Here is a 24,811-nt window from a genome sequence, read left to right as displayed (position 1 = left end):
ACGAAATCTAGCCATAGGAGCTAATCTTACTTCCACCTTCCACTCGTTTCTGCAGCACCGGTGGTGCCGTAATTCAGAACGGAAACGTCGTAAAACGAGATCCTCATCCGTCCGTCCTGACCGGGTTTAACGTCCTTGTAACATAATTTACGTATTTCCGTTCACAGGCACACTTCCTTTCAGACCATCGGCGGACGGGAGCAAGGAACAGACCGTAGGTTGTATTATTTTTTTTTGTCAATAGCATCTGTCTAACCTTATAGGAATTCATCACATTTAACCACGTACTCATGCATTAACATTAAATATGTTAAAAGTGTAAGCAATTGCCCTATATTACTTGACTATTTTAACCGAAATATGCAATTGTGTATAAGTGACTTTGTCAGAGCCGATCGGAGCTAGGACGGGCCAATTTAGCGACTAGCTGTCGTTAGCTTCTAGCTAGCATCAGATTCATGAAGGCAGATGTGTTACGCAGAAAGTAAATGTTACAGTGAGCTGCCATTGGCTCATATAAATGCAGTCTCAGCAAATGAGAAAGCATTGAATTGTACAGTGTTGTCTCAAAGAAACAGGTATTTCTGGGATTATTTATTCCCGGGCGCCATGACCTTGTGTTGGCAGCTAACGCTAACATGGATTTAGCAATACGGTGTAGCTAACGCTAGATCTTTGGCTTGGACACAGAATCTCAACACCAAGTCAACGTAACTTACATGTTAATAAATGGTTAGTGAGGCGAGCTGCGTGACTTGGTTTAAGCGCAAATAATTGCACAAAGTATTTAAAACATTTGTCAAATGCCGGAAATTTGACAAGGATCCTTACACCTGTTAGGCTTATCAGAAATTCATTACTTATTTTTAATCTTTTATGTAAGTGGTCCCCTGAAGAAACAAAAAGAATTGGAAAATCAAAAGAATTGTAAGGAGGATGTGTGAACATGCCGATGTGTTAAAATGTATGTTAATGTGTAGAATGAGTTTGTTAATATCTCTCATATGACTTTTCCCACAGAATGCTGGCTGCCAGAGCCCTTCGTCTTGTTGGCAAACGTGCCATTTCCACATCTGTCTGCGTACGTGGGGGACATGGTAAGCATGACTTGAAATGACATGGAGTATTTTCTATTTTTGGCAGGGGGATAACAATATATTAGGGTGACAGTTAGGGGACAATCTCAAAATGCAAATCATTGTTGGATGTATTTTAGAGTAAAGCAAAGTCCAATATCTGCTGAAAGTGGGGCTAGAATTCAATGAACATTTTTTTTCTCCCCAAATTATTAAGTGTTCATATTAACTTGTAAACATCATAAACATGGCTGGCATAAATGACTCACTTTATCTCTCCACCCATCTCACCACTACCTGACACCTTAGCTATGTACATCTGGCACTTTACTTAACTCAGATCAAAGAATTGCTACGCTGTAAACATGTTTTCCAGCCACCAGAATAGCATTTCAGTATGCCAATGGAGAGCTGATTTAAGTGTGTGTAACAGTTCAGTTTTTGTGCCAGTCTACCACGAACACAAGTACTTTAATCTGGACTGCCAGACATTTATTCAGTAATTGCATGTACCCTTTTTAATAAATGTAGAAATATTAAGTGACCTACTGAATGTTGTTTGTATATTAAGTACTAGTTCAGGGACAGTAAGTAATGTCCTTTGAAGGGCTGAGAGTGTTGTAGTTTTAATCACAGCAAAACACCACACAGGCTGATTTCATGGGTTAGTACATCCTTGACCAAATACAAACAAACTGTGTGTGTTCTTTATTAAATTTCACTAACTAATGAAACCATTCATAATGAACCTCCGATGTGGTTTTAGGTTACAGAGTACCAGAGAGAAGTTTTGATGATTATATCGTGTGCAACAAAAGATATATTTTATATACATTTCCACAAATATTTATTTCACAATATTTTGGCAAGATTCAGAGTTAGCCTAAAAGAGCAACTCACTTCAGAAGCTGAGGAATACTGCAGGTCACATAGCGCAAGATTCAAATGACAAAGAACACAGCAGTGCGTTGCTCACAGCAGTCAATGCAGTACTTTTTCATTCATTGTTTAACAACATGGTTTTACAAAAAAATGTAATTCTGTGTCATCCCCTGCAGGTGTTGCTAAGGTAGAGGAATACACTCTCCCTGCCTACTTCGACAGGCGGGAGAATCCCCTCCCAGATATCTGCTATGTGCAGAAACTGAATCCAGAGCAGAAGTCCCTGAAGGAGAAGGAGATGGGCTCCTGGGCTGCACTCTCTAATGAGGAGAAGATTGCATGTAGGACTTAACTTCACTGCACTCTGCTGTTTTTAATTGATTTGTTTTTAGATGATGTAATGTTCATATCAATTGGTCAAACTGATTTTGTTATCAGCAAATATTGTATTAAGTAAAATAGTAATGTGTTAATGGTAAAAGTTTTGAAAATTACAATTTTAACCATCTAGATTTTGTGTATTTCCAATGTTCAGTGTACCGCATCAGCTTCAAACAGAGCTTTGCTGAGATGAACCAGGGATCGTCAGAGTGGAAGTCTGTCTTTGGAGGGATACTCTTCTTAATCGGCTTGACTGGTCTGATTGTGCTCTGGCAGAGAAAGTATGGTATGTCTTCCAAAAAAATAATAGCAAGATTGGCAACGATGGGCCTGCAAATCTGTACAAGATTTGATGTAGTGATACCTTTTTTGTTCAAATATAATCAATTCAAACAAAGAGGAACTAAATTATCATCTTTATTACTGTTATTTGCGTGCAGTCTAATTAAGCCCATTACTTGACATATTTGGTATTGTCTCTTTGCAGTGTACGGACCCGTCCCACACACGTTTGAGGCCGAGTACAAAGAGAAGGAGCTGCAGAGGGTGTTGGACATGAGAATGAACCCAGTGGAGGGCTTCGCATCCAAGTGGGACTACGAAAACAAGCAGTGGAAAAAGTAAAAGACCCAGAGGACCATAACACATACTTGAAGATAAAGGCAGACCAACTCAAAGATACAAGAATACCTATATTTCTGTATTTATCAATTGTCCACATTACCTCAGTCTGTGCATTTTGGAAGACCTCTTCCTCTTACGGTCATTGTGTATTATAGAAATGAGAATAAAAATGGTTAAACTGATAAACTTTGAATTGTGTTAACTTTGACTCCTACATGAATTATGCTTCTACATTAAGTGACTTTCATATAAACAGACCTCAAATTTAATGAGTTGATTTTAATATAAATCTTGTGGGTTTAGTGGTTTGCCATCCAATTTTTAACTAACTATTTATTAATGTGATCTGTTACCTACACTAGTTTACAGGACACTGCCCCAAGTACTTTATTTGAAAGGATAAACTAAATGCTATTAGACAAACAATTGACTGGCAGCTAAACGTTTAGAAATTACAATGTGTCCATCAGTTGGTCAGTTTATGGGTTACTCAGTGTGACTTGGGTCATAAAAAAATGTTTTTTAAACATCCAGGGACACTTTACACTTGCCTGCTAAGGTAACTCTGAGTCAGTTTGACAACTGTCCATGCAGTCATCTGAAGGTGATTGTAAAACTAGGTTGGTGGGTAGTGCTCATTAAGAATTGATATACTGAGGGTGTAATTTCCAGTTGGGATTTTATAGTTTCAGGTTTATTTTCCTATGAAAGTCTCTTTGAACATTGTCCTCTTACTGTCTAGCCACCACAGACCGGATAAGAGAAAATTGTAGTTGATAAATGTATGAGTCAGTTAATGTATATTTTTATTTATAGTTGAGCCTAATATTTATATATATATTTATATAAAAAGACACTGAAAAAATATTGTAAGTAGGATACAGCATTTCAAGTTTTTTTTGTTATACCACCATTATTATGGAAAGCATAACCAATTTCATCATAACATGTACTTTGCTGGCTTGATTTAAATGTATATTAATGCAGGAAAATAAATGCATTAATTAATTAATTTATTTTTCATTGCCCCCGGAATTCTGAAACCAAACCTACGCCCTTGGCCTTGCCTTTGTAGACCACATGCAAAGAACTGTAGGCCAGTAACAGCATCATTTCCTGGTATTGACATTGTAGATGTGAGTGTGGTACGTCTATATATATATATATGTATATATGTTTTCCTCATAATATGCTCATGTGTAAACCCCAGACTACATGTTTATGGTCTAAATGAATTAGCAAACCTCCCTCTAAAGAAGAAGGCTGGGAAAGTACAGCTGAGCTGACGGCATCTTGCAGTGACGTCACTTACCGGATGAACCCGCAGCTTTCACGTCAGAACAATCCGGAAGACGATACAGCATGACGGAACTGTTGTTATCGCGGAGACGAGGTTAAGGCTGAATTAATGACATTACTGTTTTTAGGCATAGTAGTGGAACTTAACAATGTTTTGGAATAGAAGACAAACATAGCGACTCAAGCAAAGGTTGTCCACTAGGTTAGAAGTCAGTCAGTCCAGCCTCGCGTTTTGGATTCAAAGTCCATGTTAACATATCGCAGCAGCTCTAGATATTAGAGTCTTGTAGCTCATCGCGAGCTGGTTCAAAGTCATCATGGGAAATGGAATGAATAAGGTAGGCTTTGATTTTGTCTTATATTTAGGTGTAGTGTTTTTTTGTCAGTGGCTGTTTTGTGGGAACACTAGTGGATGCGTGCCTCTTCTGTTTCACGTTAATCAATAACGTCACATGTTTTGCTCTGTCCCACACTGATATGAAAGGCTATGTAAACAAACCAAATAATGCACGTTGGATATTGAGTGCAGCAGTTTAAGGTGCAGCACACAGTGCACCATCTAAATGTTTCAATAATGTGTAAACAGCTAAAAACCAAGACTGAAGCGGCCTAAGGAGTGAGATCTGGTGACATTTAAAAGATTTAGTTGGCTTCCAAATGTAGCCACGACTAATGTTACATGGACAGGAATCACAGGCACAGCTGTGACATGTATTTTTTTTCTAGATGTGTGATGAATTCATTGGACTGTGTTACGGTACATGTAAATGATTATACTCCACACAGCAGGTTGGTATGATGGGTTGGCCCTGAGCCAAAAGGCTTGGCTTTACATTCCTGAAACATCCTGTCCTAAAGCAAGGCACTGAATCCTGCTGTGGCTGACCCTGACCTCTGACCTTCTGATGAGGGGGTCAAGCAACTTTGGTCTGAGGATCAAATTAAGAGTATTACAACACTGTTATACTCTATTTCAAGTTTGCTCAACATTTGTATCTGCCCGCCCAGTTATGATAACATGACATTCCTATTGATTTCAAGTTCATTGCAAACATACAGAATTACATTAATGCCCCAACATTAGTTAGACAATAGAAAATTAAAACACATTTTACCCACACGTTTAGCAAAACCTCTCTTTGAAACCAGAGGCACTACATTAAGCCCAGTAAATTGTAATTTAAAAAAGACATAAGCAGATAAATTGATCATCTGCATTTCCATTCTTAATTGCCACAACAATGTACATAGACAAAATGTATTGGTGTGAATCCAACTCTTAATTATCTTAAGGCAGCTGCTGCTTCATGGTACTAGTACCAAAGTTGTGCAGCAACACTCAGTGGCTGCTTGCCACTCATCACTTCGTCCTGATAATCACGCATCGTTGCTTCAGGCCATGTAAGGCTGTATGGCTGTAGGGAATGTTTCCTTTGCTGCTCCTTGGTTCTTAAGCCATAAGCCTTAAATCCAATCTGGCTCAGCCTGGGACATTTGGTCCTTTCAAGTGAAGTTTTTGAAGCTGGAGTGTAATGAATACCTGAACGCAACATGTCTGTGTCTGCTGCTTCACAGGTTGTCGATGGACTCTACCTTGGGAACATAAGAGGTAAGACAAACACAATGTAGCTTGATTTGATGTTTGTAAGTTTGATACATATGGTGTAGCTACGTCGCGCCGGGCTTTCAGCACCAAAGGCTGAAGGCCTCCATTATAGACCATAAATGCATGTAGGAATGAGCGGTGGGGGGATTGATACAGTAGAATATGGCAGCACTTTACCATTAGTATTCTTTATTCTTCCAAAACATGGACACAAAGTTGGACCTTGTATTTTTCCCATATTCACCGTGAATGGTTTACAATTTAAGTACTATGCCTAATACAGTGTAATGTAAGTTTTAATTTAATCAAGATTTCATAGCGGAGCATTGTTCTTCTGTTAAGCATAGATTTCAGAGCAAAAATATGTAAATGCTTTGCTGACAAAAGACACGTAGCTAGAAGGTGTTGCTTCACATAAAAATAACAGTCCTTAGTGTGTCACTCCCTGGCCTGGAACAACCCCTTCCCAGTTGTGGCATTTGCAGCTTTCTAACTTTAGCTGCTGAGATGATGGCTCCACATGATGGCACCAGCGTAATGGCTAAAATTAGTTCAAGTGACGGGAGCAAGTGACAACAGGCCTAACTGTCCTAAATCATGTTGCAGGACTGCTCACAGACCTGCCTCTGCAGAAACTTACAATATAACTGATCAGAGTTGTTGGTGTGAAACTCCCTGACAAGCCTCTAATGAGATGTACTCCTCTTCTCTTTGTCCCAGATGCAGAAAACAGAGAAAGTCTGTCTAAGAATGGCATCACCCACATCCTGTCTGTGTACAACAATGCTAAGCCCGTGTTTGAGGTTAGTGGAAATTCCAGTCTGGCTGGGTCAAACTATTTGTACTTCCTGTGGACATTTTACCTGGAGATGTTGGTATGATTGTGCATATAATAATGTGATGCACCCTGTCAGCCAGCTGGGGGTGGCGATGAGTTATGGTTGGAGCAAGAGATAGACGGTTTACATGCTGAGCGAAGTGTGTGTTTAGTATCAGAAGCCATTTATTTAGCCGCTCAAATCTGGTGTAATTACCAGGCAATGACTCAAGTATGAGAAATTTAATTTAGGGACACTAAATGTTTTATTTTTACGCATGTCTTGAACAGTGACTTAAATATATATTAGCTTTATATTCATTTAAATAATGCTAAGCCCCAGAAAACATTAATAGTAAAGAACTATATTGAGTGACTTGAAACATACGGACAAACCTTAAGCCTGTTACTACACATTTAGACAAGAACTTGTTCCAGGCACCAGACTTACAAGATGTAGGGCTCACAGATGCTCACCTGCAGAACTGACCTTAGCCATAATTCTAGCCATTAATATAAACATAGTTGAAGATTTATAGGTAACCTCCAGATATGACATACATGGCCCATATTCTTCAGTTGTGTTTCAGTTATTATACAGTTTTTCACGTATGTTTTACAGGACATGACCTACCTTTGTATTCATGCAGCTGATGCTTCCAGCCAGAACCTGTGAGTAAACACACACACACTCACACTCACACTCAGATGCAGACAATCAGATGTACTAATGGTGCTTATACCTCCTTGTCCATATGTATTTCTCAAGAACTGATGAGTCATGCAGTATTATTTCAACACTATTACCCTCCAGATTGTGGTGCCAGGGTGTGACGGCCCAAATGCAAACCGTTACAAAGATTATATAAAGATTTTTGACAGTTTAGAAAACGTGTGTGCGTGATTGCACTGTTGGTAGTTTTTAGACATTTACTACTAACAATGTTGTGTTTCATTTATATATATATGTGTATTATATGCCTAAATTTACAGTACAGTAGGTGGCAAAGTGACCAGTAGCTCATTTATTTAAATTATTATTATTATTATTATTATAATTAAAAATTCATCATCTGTATTTAATACTGCAGGGTCTCAGTATTAAATACATGTAAAAACATAAATACAAGGTTGTATGTGTGTGTGTGTGTGTGTGTGTGTGTGTGTGTGTGTGTGTGTGTGTGAGAGAGAGAGAGAGAAATGGCGTAAGTGTGTTCAATGTGTCATTGTTCATCAGGAGTCAGTGTTGAAAGAGGCATGAGCTGTCACTTTGCCTTCGCAGTGGTCGCTAACACAACACATTAGTCATCGCATCTATGTTAATTTCTATGTAGGGTCTTTGACCTTGTGCAACACTGACCGCAGTAAATCTGAACTAAACACTTGACACGGGCTGAGGGCACAAAACAGAAGCAACAATCGTGCGTTGCAGTTTGAGCATCAATGCAAGAGAGCAGTCTCATGTCTTGCGAGCTCTGTAGACGCCCGTTGTTGAAGTCACTATTGGAGCTGGTGAGGGATTATGTTCTTGTTGCCGCACTGGTGCCTTCTACTGGTTGGTCAAGGTTCCTGCACAGAAGGAAAGAGATGCATAGATCTCCAATGTTATATGCTGTCCCTCTGAAGCTCCTTGCTGACTCTATACACCATCCACAGGTCAATATTGACAAGGACCGTATGAGAGAATTGGCCCTATTAAGTGGGGAGAAAGACAAGGGTAAAAGGTGGAAATTTTTGATGTGGGATAAGTAATTAACTTGCTGACAACATAGTAAACAAAGATTGTGACACGTTGCCTGGTTGAATGCAGGCTGACCACTGGTCCTTGGTGTCAAAGAGGTATAAGTACTTCTCAATCCAGAACTCTTTATTTCACTGCTTCACTATGATCATAAAAATTATCATGCACAGGGTTGCTGTTAGATTGAAGTTAATGCAGAGGTTATGTAAATACACTGGAAAAAAAGTTGAGTTATTTTGGGGCTGGATTGGACCCAGAAATCTGAGTGTGACTTTGAATTTTGGCAGTTATTGAAGTTGCCTGGGTTTGAAGAGGAACTCTAGTTGTTTTACTGAGAATTGAGGGTTAGTGTTAGGTTGAATGTTGCTGATTGGGCTGGGTTGGAGGGGTCTGACCTCCAGTGTCGCAATCAAGTGTCCTCCCCTCAGGCAGCAGAGGAAGGAAACCTTAGTGTGACATCTGGCTGTTGGCCTCGACCACCCAGGGTTTTTATTAACCCCCTCTGTCACAATCACTGGTCTGACTGACGGGAGTGGTGAGGCCAACTGACGCCCCACCTTGCTCACCACAAACTAGGGAGCCCCTTTGGTCAGGTCTGATGGCCCCTCCCATGAGCCAGGTCTACTACGGGGACCTCTCTCACGCAGGCTCTGTATTTTTTGGAGCAACTGTAGAAGTCTGAAGCAGTCTGAAAAACTTTTGTAAAGCTCTTGGGATGGATGTCAGGAAGTCAAGTTCATTTGTATAGCCCTAAATCACAGTTACTCTCTCAGTAAACTTCATCAAAAAAAAGTACATAATGAAATGAAAAGACCGCTAACCTTAGACCCTTACGAGAACAAGGAAAAACGTTATTAGATATTAGATAAAAGTTACAAATCTTGGTCAGAGCCTCAGAAACGCGTATTTCTATGATGACCAGGCATGCAGTGGGTGATGAGAGGCCTAACAAAGGTTAAATGTCAGTAACCACTTGCTGGGACATCAAGGCCAACTTGGTCACAATTGTCGTTGATGTTGTCAAGGTTATTGTAGAATTGTCACCCAGTGCGGAAATATGAAATATTTCATTGGAAATCGCCTAAAATGTTGATTTATATAATCACTAATATGTACATGTTTGTGGAGGGCCAGGGATTCCCCTCTCTTGTGATCATTCTCATGACAAGCCTGCTATGGTTTTAATGTAAAGTGTGCACTGACCATGAAGGTGTGAACCCATTTGCATCAAACATTTCCAAAATGAGTTGTGCATTTCTGCGAGGAGTCTGCCTATCCACCATAATGTACTTTGTTATGACTTAGGTGTTATAGTTTTTGTTCAAATCATTTCTTATGCATACAGATGTAATTATATTAGACAAATTTGACCAATTGCAGATGCTCTTTTTGCATTTCAAATGTACAGTAGCTCGACAGCGTGTTTTAGTTTCAGTATTATTCTCTGGATTCAACTGGTTAAAACCTCAAATTTTTGTCACAAGGAAATTTTCTGCATATTAAAACAAGACGGCCGGAAACCTCTGTGCTAGGAAGTGCTGAGGAGACATCTTTTGAAGAGGAGTTTGGATCTCAGGAAGGAGGAAAAAAGAAAAGTGGCAGTCAATCTATTTTAGCCCCAGTCTGTTATTCTGTCTGCTATTGAGTAACCAGCATCTGCTCCTCAGGAGACGCTGCTATCAGCCATGCACTTCTTGATTATGCAAAACACCATCAGTGTTTCCTGACAGCGAACAAGCAGGATATTTGAGGAGCAGTTGCACTAACTGTGCTGCTTTGTGTTCATTTTTATTTCAGAGAAGGCTCACATTCTGTGTTCTCATATAATAATAAGCTGCTACTATCTGCTTGTTTGTTTTTGTTTTGCGGCGGGGGTACAATAGAATTTGAATTGTTGGCTTGCATATTGAGAAGAGTCTTGCACATTGGTCTGACACAACCTCTGTATGAGTAATAACCTTTTTAGTTTGGAAGACAGAAACATGTAAACATGAATGGTCCACCATAAGGCAGGAGGTTATTTTCTTGTTTCTTGTTAAAAAGATTCACTTGATTAGTTTTAGACAAAGAATAAATGAATGCTGGAAACTGATGTAATTTTTGCAGATAGACAAAAACGAGGACGGTTACTTCCCTTGTCTGTCCCTGCTTTCAGTGCTCTGGTCTACCACAGACTCTCTGTCTGAGCAGACCTGACCTTTTTACTCACATGACAAGTTGGAGTAGTTGAAAGAAAAATCACTACTCCTCAACATGTGTGTTTCTTACAACTAACAAAAATCTATCAGAACTGGCTGCCCCATTCTGGGACTTCCAACTACAATTGAGAGTTACCTGCTGTTAATACAGTCAAAAATCATGTATCATGTCATCATCACAGTTTCAACAACCTATCTGAAACACAAAGTTATGGCCTCGACACAAGAGTTTCAGTTCAAGGTGTCCTTTCTCATATCCTATAAGGTGTAATCTAATTTTAGCTTTACAACCCTCTACCTTCGTAAAAAACAAAGCACTAATGTTATTCATGATCCTAAATGTTTGTGTCTATATCTGTGTACCACAGGAAAATGCATGCTACATATCAGTTTTGTCAGACTTTGACAGTATTGTTAATATAATAAGTTTGTTTGTTTGTTTTTCTTTCTAGATTACAGCATTTTAAAGAGTGCATCAGCTTCATCCATGAGTGTCGCCTGAATGGTGGATCTTGTCTCGTTCACTGGTAGGTTTTTATATTGGTAGCTCTGTCTTGGCGTCTGAGAGTCATGTCCTGTTTACTCTGGATGTAGGTTTTCATCAAAGCATGCCTCAAAGGATACAACCAAAATCAAGCCTGAGAAGAACAAATCAGCCATCAGTTTAAGGCATTTTTTCACTCCTGACATAACATTTATCCTACACAGTACCTGTTCTGTTATTCACCTGTTACCAGTAAGAAATAAGGTGTTAAACATCCAGTTGCTTTATGACAGTGACCAAGCCATGTGCTTTGCTTTGCTGCAGCCTTGCAGGTGTGTCCCGCAGCACTACCATGGTGGTGGCCTACCTGATGACTGTCACCCATTACAGCTGGGAGGAGTGTCTGTCTGCAGTCAAGGCTGTTCGCTCTTTTGTCGGCCCGAACTATGGCTTCCAGCAGCAGCTGCAGGAGTACCAGACAACACAAGTCTCAGAGGTAGACATATGAATGCACACACACACACACACAATACACAGACGGCATCCAGACCCCTTTTACAATTTGCAGTAATGCAACCTAAAGTCAAAGGGGATTTTAAGTTGTAATCTTTAAAATGTTCATGTTTAAAAATGCCCTATTTTATTATTTATTTTGCTCACTGGCATTCTAGCAGTAGCTCTACAATATATTAGCATTCTGTAAATGCTTTTGAGTGTTATTTGCTGTTGGTTGGTGATTCCAAGCCACGTAGACATGCACAGGAACTCACAGGATGTGACGCATACAACCAAGACACTGCACATGCAGTCAGTGGTTAACCTGTCAACCGTTAATTGTGGCTCTCTCGTTGTCATGGAACATGATATACCTGACAGTTGCAGTGGGCTGTCTCATGGGGGAATATTTCTGTGTAAGGTTTTTATAATTGTTTATATATTTGTAATTCCTATAGAGGCCAATAAACAGCCATGGTGTGTTTCACAGTAAACCACCAACTCTATGGCTAAGCCCGCATAGCTGAGATTCTCAGCTATAGCCAGAAGCTAAACGGCAGCACAGTGCATCAAATAAACTAATATGGTGTTTGAAATGGCTCAAAAATCCCCCAAAGATTCATCTATCCCGCATCAGGAGACCATATTCATTTAATGCAGGTTCATATTATTCATTTAATGTTATATGAAATACATTTCATAATCCATTCTCAATATTATTCTTATGTTAATATCATAACTCAGAGCAAATGGTCCTAATCCTCCTCTGTTGCATGTTAAGAGACATTGTCCTGTTTAAATGAAAATTGAAATAAATATAGTAGCTTTGTGGGGATCTGTACAGTGGATTTCTGTTATTTGACGAGTGAGGAGCCTTTTAGGGAACATAATCACAGTCCACTTGCATCATTGATTAATCTACTTTCACTTTGAAGAATACCACCACTTATAGGAAATTTAAGTTGAATGCGCATATGCTTGTATTAAAAATACTGGTTCAAACCTTTGTGTTTGTGAATGGTTTTGGAAATGTTTGAAATATGTTTTTGTTTATACTGTTGTTATTCCTATTTATTTGATATCATTCATTTTATTGTCTTTCACTTCCTATATGCTCATGTCCTTTGGCCTTATGCTCATTTGAGCTGCCTTGTCTGGTTTTATTTCCATTTGTAAAGCACTTTGTAACATTGTTAAGAAAGCTTATTATTATTATTACTAGAAGACAATGGCACTGTTTTCAAGTATTCATATTTTCACATTTTAGGAAGTGAGGAAATTTCTATTTGCACATTGAGCCATCGTCTCTACAGCATTTTACTATTGGCAGGATGTGTTTATATGATGCGATGAAGACACTGTAGGTAGCTGCCTTTAACTTTTTGCAGCATTTTAGTTACTTGAAGACACCTAGTGCGTGATTCCATTACAGTGGCAAACCAAAACCCAGCCATTGAGTAGAGAAGGGGAACTGCAGGGGGTTTGCTGGGATTGCATTAGCTTGGTACTGCTCATCACGTGTTTAGCATTACTGTCAGCATCTTGCAACATGACATGACTGACAAATTTTTTTTTATTGTTTGTAGGTTCTTCACTGATATCGAGGATTTAAGGGGAAATGGGTTTTCTGTATTTGTGTTTTTCCCACATCTGCCTCAGATAGAAAGTGAGGAATCAACTGTGTAGTTCTGTTGCTAATGCAGCTGTAACAACATTGAGTACAACCTCAAAATAACAGTAACAAGGCATGCGAAATACACTGAAGTCTTCTTAAGAAAACAATTTCAACTTTGTGGTCATAGACATACTGTAATAGTCCAGAGTAGGGTGTGAAAACAGGCTCCAGAAATTACTCACATTGGGCAAGAAGGCCAGAGAATCTAATTTAACTAAACTAAAAGACTGATAATCTCATTATTGGTGCTTGCATTAAATATATTGCATTGCACTTACTCAGATGTTTGGTTGTTGTCAATCTGTTGAAAGAATCAAAATGTTTTGTACCTTGCCAGCTTTCTCTGCTCTGAAGCGTTTCAGCTATGAACCCGAGCCTTCTCACAGTTAACCATCTACCTCGTTTGCCTTAACATCAAGGTTATGACTTGATCTCTTACAGAACAAATTCCACTTAATAGGAGCTTTACCTGATTGTAATGCCACCCCCTTTAGATTGTGATACAAGTTTCATTTTCTTTTTCAAGATGACACAGTGATTGTTATCAGGATCTTGCACACCTGATTTATGTGTTATCTTTATATGATGCTTTTGATCTGTTATCCATTTTTACAGCTTTGTTGATGTTATGAGTCAGTGCTACACTGTTTTGGTTTTTGGGTGGAGGGTGAGAATACTCATTTTAGGAAGATGAATGGATTTCATTCAGAGTGACTTTCACTTCATCGTATTTCATAAAGAATAAGGTATTGCACAAAATCACGTAGAATTCCTGGACATCATTTGAGAAATTGCAGTTCAGCGCTTTTTTGTTGTTAAACTAACATTGAAAATATTTCCTGGAAAGGAAAGCATGCAGCATGTAATACAAATTAAGCTAAATACCTTTATACACAAATGATACTGCTTTATACATATCTCCAAAAAGTCATTACTGTCTGCTACCATCAGCTCACCAGCTGCAAGTGGTCTTCACACTTCTCTGTTACCTGAGCAAGGCAGCGATACATTTGTGGGACCCTTAAAAGATTGACAAACTAAAGAGGCAAATTGGCACTTTAGTCAGTTTCATGGAGAGTTGTTATCATCCCAAAGCCTCTCATTTTTTGTGCTCAGCAACTTTTAACACCTGAAAATGAAATGTAGCAAAAGAGCAACAACTCAAGAACTTTCACACATAAGACCATCTTAATTTTTTACCACCTTAAAAAAAAGATTTGGGCCACATGGAGCATATCCATATGTCAGTTAATAGATTTTAGTCACTGAGAATAAAATACAAGTTCATCCTTCAAGGAGAGCTTTTATAGAGCAGCTTATTGCTTCCCTTCAACTTCATAGATAAAGTTGAGGAGAGAGAGTGTAAGTGATAAGGGGAAATCCTGAGTCTCAGGTGACTGTGAGAGCAGGAATGTCTACAGAGAGCCAGCTGTTCCTGAGAAATGTTTTCATCAATTACTTTCTGTTCTGCCCTTCTGTCCTTTCCCCTCCTCTCCATTTGTCACCTGTTACTAAGAAGAAACTGTTGTGCTCTTTAATTCAGTTCTGAAATCAACTTTGCACTCACTGTTGTCTATTTGGATGCTAAGATAAGCAGACATTTTTACAAAAAGAAAGATCTGAATCTAAGAAACTCAATGGGGTTGAGGTCAGGGCTCTGTGCGGGCCAGTCAAGTTCTTCCACACCAAACTCATCCAACCATGCCTTTATGGACCTTGCTTTGTGCACTGGGGCACAGTCATGCTGGAACAGAAAAGGGCCTTCCCCAAACTGTTGCCACAAAGTTGGAAGCATAGAATTGTCCAAAATGACTTGGTAAGATGAAGCATTAAGATTTCCCTTCACTGGAACTAAGGGGCCTAGGCCAACCCCAGAAAAACAACCCCATAGCATTATCCCTCCTCCACCAAACTTTACAGTTGGCATAATGCAGTCAGGCAGGTAACGTTCTCCTGGCATTCGCCAAACCCAGACTCGTCCATCAGACTGCCAGATAGAGAAGCGGGATTCGTCACTCCACAGAACACGTTTCCACTGCTCCAGAGTCCAGTGGCGGCGTGCTTTACACCACTCCATCCGATGCTTGGCATTGTGCTTGGTGATGTAAGGCTTGCGTGCAGCTGCTCAGCCATGGAAACCCATGCCATGAAGCTCCCGGCGCACAGTTTTGGTGCTGATATTAATGCCAGAGCTGGTTTGGTTTGGAAACAGTTATTGAGTCAGCAGAGCTTTGGTGACTTTTACACACTATGCGCCTCAGCACTTGGCGACCCCGCTCTGTAACATTACGTAGTCTGCCACTTCGTGGCTGAGTTGCTGTGGTTCCTAAACTTTTCCACTTTGCAATAACACCACTTACGGTTGATCGTGGAATATCTAGGAGAGAAGAAATTTCATGAACTGACTTGGCATCCTATTACAGTACCACGTTCGAATTCAGTGAGCTCTTTAGAACGACCCATTCTTTCACAAATGTTTGTAAAGGCGGACTGCATGGCTAGGTGCTTGATTTTATACACCTGTGGCAATGGGACTGAATCAAACACCTGATTTCAATGATTAAGAGGAGTGGCCCAATACTTTTGTCCATATAGTGTACATTCTAATTTTGACATGACTTGCTGTTAAAAGACATTGCACTGACTTCAGTTTTTTGGCTGTTCTCCCCAGTACCAAGCATGGTTACGGTCCAGTTTCCGTCCCAGTCCATTTAATGACCAGGAACAGGTGGGCGCCCTGCTGAGCCAGTACACAGAGCAACAGGAGAGCCAGAGGCGAGGAGCAGACCAGCGCTGGATAAATCAAGGTGTAGGTGTCTGTGCTCTGCCGTCCGACCCTGATGATCCTGAAGGCAGCAGCTGAAAGACGGGCCAGAGGGCCACACTAAAGTCCTGCCTAATTCTGTCTGTAAATGGCAGCAGCTATTACTCTGTACTCAATTCCAAATCAACCCCAAGTTCCAACTTTAAGGCCTTTGCACAACTCTGAAAGCATATGATGATATAAATGCCCCTTAAAGTATATGTTTTATACTTTATTTGCATCTGTCTAGTCGTTTTTGGAGGTTGCAATGGAGGTTGATTTAGAATTGGGCTACAGACTCTTCTCCATTACCAGTACCGCCTGTGCTCCTTTAACTGAGTGCAGCCACAACAGGGGTATCGGTGCTCACACAGGCCTTACTCTAAACACCTCAGCACCTTAGCCATGATGAATAAACTATACTTCCATGTGGACTCTTAACACCTGCAATGTTCAGCTCAGTAGCCTTAAAGACGTGACTAATTAATGCTGTCTTAAAGGAACATTTTGTCTCTAATTATGTGGACATTTAGTCTGTGCTGGTGGACAACAAATCCACAACCAATTTGATGGCAATTATTCTGACATGTACCAGTTTGCAGTCCCGTCCAGGCTCTTAATGGTAACCTGTTTGATCAACACTGCGGCTGGGGAAGTTATCATGCTTGCTGGGCTGACCACATAAAATGAGTTATTATTCACATTGCATGTACCATTAAAATACACCATAATAACCAAACAATGGTCATGATGCCATCAGCAGATATACCAGCCATTTACAGATGTTTTAACAACAAAGAATATATCACTGTTGCACATCACTGCCCATGGAGTAAACAACATTTGTTTACACCCAGTTAGATACTGTTCGTTCATACCAGTTGGAACTTTTTGTTTCATTTAGTTCATCTTTGAAGAAAATTTCAAGCCGCCTGCTAATGTCTGCAACAGAATCAACACCACCAACAGTGGAACATCTCTTATCTCTTAGCAGGCAGAGAGGACAAAAGAAATAAAAAAGTACAACAGCCAAACCCTCTGTAGTTTGTCCACCATCAACTGATGTCAGATAGCCAGGAGTGGGATTTGTTAGTAACCCTGGCTGCTTCAGTTGGCTACAGAGTTGTAGAGAACATTGGTTCACACCGTGGCCATTTAAAGACACGCAACTAGGAGTAACATATGGAGTTTCACAATTGGCAAAATGTTCCATTAAGTAATACATAGCAGGTTAAATTGGGAAGCTACATAAAGTATGGCTGAGTAAATCTATCTAAGTACACATGAAGGATCTCTGCAGTCTAAACGCTTAAGTCTTCCTGATTTTACTGAAGCTCTGATTTCTCTTTTTATTGTGACAAAGCTGATTTGTGTTATAAATTCAAGGGTACACTTAACTGTTTTAAGTGCATATTTATGGTGTTTTTTGTTTGTGTTTTATAATAAAATGCAGTGATTGACTAAAAATATGGAAATATTAATAAAGCTGTACTATCACCACCCTTATGTTATGTGTCTGTGTGTAAGTAAAAGAAATCCTGGGCAGAAAATGACGACATCGTGAGTATTCAAGTACACATCTTGCCTTTAGATCAGCTGCTCGTCTCATGAAGCAGCTTGATAACTGCACTGAGTAAACCCCAGAATAACTTATTTTCAGTCTGTGTTTGAGAGGTTTCTGGGTTTTACTCAGCAGATCACCTGGGTGTGCAGCGCCATGAAAAGAACCATAAAGTAGTATGTTGGTGAAAGACAGAAATGAGGAAAGACTTGCAGTATAATCTGCAGTATGGTGAGGTTTAGTGTTAATGCAATTTTAGCTCCTGTCCATTTTTGTGGTCAGATTTCAGGAGGGAATGTCTTTTTTTTCATAATGGCTTACTAGTCTGATTGTGATTGTGATTGTGTTATGTTACTGGAAATCAAAACTTACATTATAAGACATTGTTATTGTCATTACACCTGAGACACAGGCAGTGCACAGTATTAGAAATCATTTTAGCATAACCATCAATAAGACATTTCATTTTACACTGTGTACAAAAATATAATACAACTTCATTGGAAGAATCATCTCATGAAACTGAGATCAAACTGTATAAGTGAAGTTTAACAGTATTTAATAAAGAAATTATTTTTTATAATTTTAAAAATTAATTTTCAACTTTAATTTAAAGGCACAGTTGGCAGATAACATTGCTCACCAGTTGTGTATTAAGGAAAGATTGCTACTACAGTGTATTTGAATAGCTCTTAATCACAGGTACAGTCAAACAATATTCACATTAATAAAACATGACTGTAGGCCCGCCTAAATCAACAATATATTGTTCAAAAGAGCAAACATTAACTAATCTTTCCCCAATAATCATGGTTCCAAATCCGTCCTGTGGTTTATTTTGCCTTGTGCTAAAGGGAAACATCAAGACGAGGTGTCAAACCACTGAAAATTATCACTTGAATTTATTTCTGTGGGGAGGCCAGCAGTTAACTCCACTATTAGTGTGTCTCCAGTTTTTGGCTTCCAAATTGCAATTGCCTTAAATTTAGTTTATGAGCATAATCTTCCCATTACCTATATTTGCTTATTTTGACCTTTCATGGCTGAAAAGAGTGATTGTGAGTAGGCTTTCCCATGTGTGTGTACTCAGGTGTAAGCACGTTTGAACTCAGCTAATTCCTGGCAGGAGGTGTGGTCGTTACTCTGTAAATACAATCTCTTTCATTATCAATTCATAATTATCAAGTTAATATAATAAATGAACCGAATTAATCAAATTGTTTCCAGGTCTTTTTTGACCAATTATAAAATAATGTAAATATTTATTAGCCTATATATTCTATATGGCATTGGGCACTATACATGACTCAACAAAATCATCAGTCTGTGGCTGCAACTAACGAGTATTTTCATTGTCGATTAATCTGCAGATTATTTTCTCGATTAATGGATTAATTTGGTGTATAAAATGTCAGAAAATGGTGGAAAAATGCCTGTTACAATTTTTCCTACAACCTAAGTAGATGTCTTCAAATCGCTTGTTTCATCCACTCAACAGTCGAACAAAACCCAAATTATCAATTTACTGTTGCATAAGAATAACACCTGAGGAGCTGAAACATGGGAATGTTTGACATGTTTGCTTCAAAATTAAGAAACCAATTATTAAATTATCAAAATGGTTGACAATTAATTTTCTGATGATCAAGTAATCAATTAATCGATTAATCAATTAATCGACTAATCGTTTCAGCTCATCAATCCCGTCAGAATATTACAGGAACGTTCTGACTTCATGGCAGACAGTAGGAATAAATGAGTAGCGCATGATCTGTCAATACATTCATAAGGTTGATAGCATGACGTTTGGCCCATGAGCCGTTATTGGATAACCATGAAAATGGTGGATAGAAACATATTGTGGCTTTGATATTAGGCTACATATGATCCTAATATCAGATATTATTCCCCATATATTGTCTCCCAATTATCCTCCCACCACCATATTTGACATTATATAAGAATATATAACCTGTAGGACTTGGTCAAGTGGAATCAACCTACTTCACCATCATACAGACAGCAGGCTACTGAACCCGCACAATGTCTCTTCAGGGTTTCACATGAGTACCGAGTGGGCGTGGAGGGGACGTGTTACCTTCGTCTGGAGCGCAGAAATCCCCCACAGCACAAGGTAACTTGTGACTCTCCGGGTTTATTCAGCGCTCCACGTCTGCGTGGCGTTTGGCGTGGGCAGCAATTTAACAACCATCGCCTGTGTCAGGCCATTTCTTGTAAATGCCCGCTGTTAGAAGAACGAACACTTCCGGAATAGGCGGGCCCACTGAAGCTTCAACGCACTCATTGGACAGAGCGAGGCAGCATTGTCAAATCATCTCCCAGCTATTTCATTCATAACACCGAGCACTAAAAACTTGATAGGCATGTGTCGGGGAGTTGAACCCACTTAAATCTGACAGTGAGCGATCTGTCAACATCTCAGGATATCACACACAGGACCAAGAACTGCTTATCAAACTGTAAGAGCTTTATTACTTTTCATTTATAATCTACAGGCTGAGAATTGATACATTTTGCCTTGATAAAAGATCAATTCGTTTGATATCTTAAAAGTAAATAGTAATGTTTTATGTTATTGTTAATTATTTCCTCCTCATTTAGGTACAATAGACCAATCCATAAACAACTTTTGTCCATCAAGATGTCAAACACGGGCGGTCGGAGACTGAAGCAGTGGCTGGTGGAGCAGATCCAGAGCGGACAGTACTCTGGGCTGCAGTGGGAGGATGAAAGCCGCACTTTGTTCCGAATTCCATGGAAACACGCAGGGAAACAGGATTACAACCAAGAAGTAGACGCATCCATTTTTAAGGTTTGACTTCACTCTCGTGTAGTCCAGTGGATAGATTGCTGTAGAGTTTGGTTTTACGCAGCGCGGCGCGTAAAACCAAAACTGGATCATTAAACTTGATGGACCTGTCCTTCCTCAAGTCTGGTTCTTTTGTGGCCGAATGGAAATGATCATTTAGACTTTATTAAATGTCATTTGTCACTTGTTTTTGGCATACAACACTTTTAACTTGAACAAAATTGAATACATTTATTTTATTTTTTTATTGCCAACATAAATGTTGATACAACGCAGTAAAATATTATTGTAAATCAGATGTTCTGCCTTTCTTTCTCTCTTTCTTTCTTTAGGATAGTTGAAAAAAATAAACGATCAGTTTCACGTTTCCCCTTGAAGCATCTAACTTTAATCCAACACAACACCATCTTTAATATTTGTTGTTTCCCTCCACAGGCCTGGGCAGTCTTTAAAGGCAAGTTTAAGGAGGGCGACAAGGCTGAGCCTGCAACATGGAAGACCAGACTCCGATGTGCCCTGAATAAAAGCCCTGACTTTGAGGAGGTGACAGAAAGGTCACAGCTGGACATTTCTGAGCCCTATAAAGTCTATCGCATTGTACCCGAGGAAGAGCAGAAGCGTGAGTTTATGTCATTGTGGCTTAGGGGTTAAATTTCAGTTAAAATCCATGTCTCTACTATCCAACTCCAGACAAACATTTGAACAATTGATGAAAGCCTGAAAGCCAGCACCGATTACCTTTAACAGATATTCAATATAATGCTATTTTGTAAACTGCTAACTGCCAGCGCAGTGCATGCTGCAGGATAAAATTCCTCTTGCAATACTTATGAATCATGAAACGACAGTTGGCCCGCAATCATGTCTTCTTCTTTCACCCACAGATGGCAAAAGCTCAATGATGGCCATGGCAGCTACCAGCTCTGGTGATATCACTGACATGGACTGCAGCCCTGCAGAACTAGAGGAGCTCATTAAAGAGGTGAGACCAGCTCTCACTTTAAACCACTGATTCAACCATATTTCTTACCGCTCTCTCTCCCCCCTGTCACTTCTGTTTCTAGATGCACTTTGCCTTTATTGCCACCTCACCTCTTTTTTTTCCATGCTGCGCTGTCTCCTCCAACACTTGTTGCACCAAGTATGCACACACTCCCACTTGACCTTCATGACTGTGAAGTGTACAAAGGTGCTTTGTTGACAACGCCTCATTTTGTTGCGGTTTCTGCAGGAGGAAGGCTGTAGTATCCAGGCCAGTCCAGAGTATTGGTCCCAAAGCAGCATCAATGGTAAGACAACCTTTTCTACCCAGTTTACAGTACAACACACACTCCACTGATTCACTTTAGCTGTTCACACTACCATTTGTCTCATCTCTCAAGTAAGACTGTTCCGTCTTACTTGAGACGTCTTCCGTCTGAGATGTGAGCTTTAATGTAAAAACCACAGTGGAAATCTCATTGGCATGCCCCTGCAATTGCGGGTGCAAAATAGAGGTTATTTGGTCTATTCTGTTGAATTCTGCAATGGAAGAATTGACTAACATCCTGTTGAACTTTGCTGACTGAGGTGATTATTTCTTTGTGAGATCGTGCTAAAGAAATGGTATTTCTGATGATGCAGCAAAATAATGACATGACAGTGTGGTCGTGTCCACTGTGTTAAAAAAGGGCCTTTACTCATCTCTTTTCCTGTAATTCACAGCTTTCCCACTGCATCAGGAGCCTTTGCCATCTAGCACTGTCAGCTCAGGTATTCATTTATGTTATCCATGAAAGTAATAATTAACAGTAATAATAACACAAATGGATTACAGGGTATATGCTTTATGTCATTGTTTTTTTTTATGTCATTTGCAAAGCTTACCAAGTGTTCTCCTCTCCAGCTCTCTCCCAAATGATGATCAGTTTCTACTATGGAGGAAAGCTGATGCACAACACACTGGTTGCTCATCCCGAAGGCTGCCGGATCTCCCCACAACAGCACCTGGGTCGTGGCGCCCTGTACAGTTCAGACAGCATGCAGAGTGTTCATTTCCCCCCAGCTGAGCTCATCGAGTACGACCGCCAGCGCCACATCACACGCAAGCTCCTGGGCCACCTGGAGAGAGGCGTACTGGTCCGTGCCAACCAAGAGGGCATCTTCATCAAAAGGCTGTGCCAGAGCCGTGTCTTCTGGAGTGGGCTGGGAGAAGTGGGCTCACAATTCAGCCCCATTCCTTGTAAACTTGAGAGGGATGCTGTAGTCAAGATTTTTGACACAGAAAGGTTTCTTCAAGGTGAGCCTCGATGTTTAGTCAGTTATTTGAAAGCTCAGAAGAGTCAAAATCATTGCTGAACACATACATTTCTTATGAATGCTTTAAGCAAGCAACATCGTAAAGGAGGACAGATACCTTTCAGAGATTGTCTAAACAGCTGTTCACATACTTCGTATGTTCCAGCTCTACAGCTGTACCAGGAGGGTCAGTTTCCTGCTCCTGATCCGACAGTGACTCTGTGTTTTGGAGAGGAGCTCCATGATCTCAGCAATGCCAAGGGCAAACTGATCATTGTGCAGGCAAGACCAGTCAAGTCATAACGTGTCTCTCACTGAAAAAGCTGACTGATTTGAACAACATAAATATACATTTTTAATCACTACAAATACTGTATGCTGATTATAGAAAAAGTCATATTTCTGTCTACTCTTCCTCTTGCAGATCACTGTGGTGAACTGCCAGCACCTGCTGGAGGCGGTGAACATGCGGCGTTCTCAACCTTACTGCAACAACCCAAACCTGGAGATGTCTGATAATGTGGCCACTGACCAGATGGCCCGCATCTACCAGGACTTGTGCAGCTACAGTGGCCCCCAGAGGCCAGCCTGCTACAGGGACAACATGCCCATCACTGCCTGAGCTGTGAGCAGTAAGATGCCTGCCAGGAGCTCTTCAGCGTGTACTAGACTGAATGTACAACATATTAAGCAAATTCCTTATTTTCCTGACATACCTTGACAAGGTGAATCCAGCCAGTGTCACAATTAGTTTTGACTAAATTTACACCAATCACAGTGGAGACATAAAGATAAGGAGGCGCAAATCTCTTACAATAAGACTTTTAAGCTGCAGCTCCCTGATATTTTGTATATCAGTAATGTTCATATTTGTATATGTGCAGTGCTAACACAAACTCTGTCTAACCTCTGCTTTAATATTACAAGAAAGCGTTATCATCCCAGTGTGGCAAAGCCTTGGTGACTTTCTTAACAAATCAAGTTTTATATACATCTTTAAAGACTCTTATTTAAAGCCTCGTTGTATGCCCCAGTATGACAACCGTTTGTATACAATATGTAGGCAATGTAGTTCTCAAAAATGTCACCTTTGTTATTTTTACAGTTGAGTTGCTTCCTTATCTGATGGCCGTTTGGATAAACAGACCAAATGGATATTTCATAAGATATTTTTCTATTTTTTACAGTGAACAAAAAATCTTTATATGAGCTAATAATTGCATGGAATTTTAGATGCAATGTGGCGTTATATTACAGATAGGTTTTACTATCAGACTGTTGTACTTTATTTCATCATTTTTTATAAACTGCATTTCTAGTAAAACATTTTTTTACTGAACTACACATGTGCTTGTCTTTATATAATCATATTGTAGTTTTATTTAATGTTGATTGTTGAATTATTACAACAGTGACCAATGCAAAATTGGATGGTAACTTAAATTGGGCTGATGGACACAGGTTAGTTAATGTTCCCCAAAAATATCATAGGACCATATTTTAACTCCTTAACTATAAATTACAAATGGCTTAATTTGCTGTCAACAATTTTCCAAAGCACACCACAGCATTTTAGATTTTTGACTATCTAGGCACCATTTCAACCATTTTATTTAACTGTCCAGTATTGAAATAAGTGCAAATTTCACATTGATAATAAAGCAAATTTCACATTGATCAACAATTTTTGCAGACTTCGTATTGTCTGGGACAATATTGGGAGGAATTACTAAAGATTGTATTGAAAGATTGAATTTAGGTTTTTTTTCTCAGCTCACATTGATCAGGAAAATCTCAGTTCAGAAAAGGCACTCAGTTCTTGTGTCAACAACAACAAAATACTTTAGAGGGAACTCCTCCACTACGGAGACTGTCATTTACTATGAACACCTACAGATTATTCCTCCGGTTTAGGAATAATGAAACTAAAACACTGTATGAAACTAAAAGAAGGATCTAGGCTACCGAAGGCAGGGAACTCTCAGACCCCCCTCCACCCCATCTTCCTCATGAGTAACAGAGAAAGGACAGGAGAAGAGAGGTGACCAACTGAAGCCAAATG

The 24,811-nt window shown here is 39.7% G+C and overlaps 3 protein-coding genes across 3 annotated transcripts; all 3 read left to right on the top strand.

The window, feature by feature from the left end:
* The first annotated feature begins 170 nt into the window (after nt 1–170).
* cox4i1 (cytochrome c oxidase subunit 4I1) lies at nt 171–3,156 on the top strand. Its single transcript, XM_070903369.1, has 5 exons — nt 171–218; nt 1,021–1,097; nt 2,135–2,299; nt 2,494–2,625; nt 2,827–3,156. Exons 2-5 carry the CDS (start codon nt 1,022–1,024, stop codon nt 2,961–2,963), a joined length of 510 nt encoding a protein of 169 aa, XP_070759470.1. The 5' UTR covers nt 171–218; nt 1,021; the 3' UTR covers nt 2,964–3,156.
* A 1,184-nt stretch (nt 3,157–4,340) lies between these two features.
* Nucleotides 4,341–17,575, top strand: dusp22a (dual specificity phosphatase 22a). The gene is made up of 7 exons (XM_070902055.1): nt 4,341–4,600; nt 5,838–5,871; nt 6,589–6,671; nt 7,308–7,357; nt 11,077–11,151; nt 11,433–11,604; nt 15,950–17,575. Exons 1-7 carry the CDS (start codon nt 4,580–4,582, stop codon nt 16,139–16,141), a joined length of 627 nt encoding a protein of 208 aa, XP_070758156.1. The 5' UTR covers nt 4,341–4,579; the 3' UTR covers nt 16,142–17,575.
* Nucleotides 17,576–20,074: 2,499 nt separating this feature from the next.
* irf8 (interferon regulatory factor 8) lies at nt 20,075–23,954 on the top strand. Its single transcript, XM_070901794.1, has 9 exons — nt 20,075–20,122; nt 20,265–20,475; nt 20,908–21,091; nt 21,357–21,454; nt 21,704–21,761; nt 22,177–22,224; nt 22,358–22,750; nt 22,916–23,031; nt 23,174–23,954. Exons 2-9 carry the CDS (start codon nt 20,305–20,307, stop codon nt 23,369–23,371), a joined length of 1,266 nt encoding a protein of 421 aa, XP_070757895.1. The 5' UTR covers nt 20,075–20,122; nt 20,265–20,304; the 3' UTR covers nt 23,372–23,954.
* The last annotated feature ends 857 nt before the right edge of the window (nt 23,955–24,811 follow it).

The sequence above is a fragment of the Enoplosus armatus genome, chromosome 1, assembly GCF_043641665.1.
Source record: "Enoplosus armatus isolate fEnoArm2 chromosome 1, fEnoArm2.hap1, whole genome shotgun sequence".
Taxonomy (NCBI): domain Eukaryota; kingdom Metazoa; phylum Chordata; class Actinopteri; order Centrarchiformes; family Enoplosidae; genus Enoplosus; species Enoplosus armatus.
The sequence above is the reverse complement of the archived record's forward strand: the minus strand, read 5'-3'. Positions and strand labels throughout refer to the sequence as shown.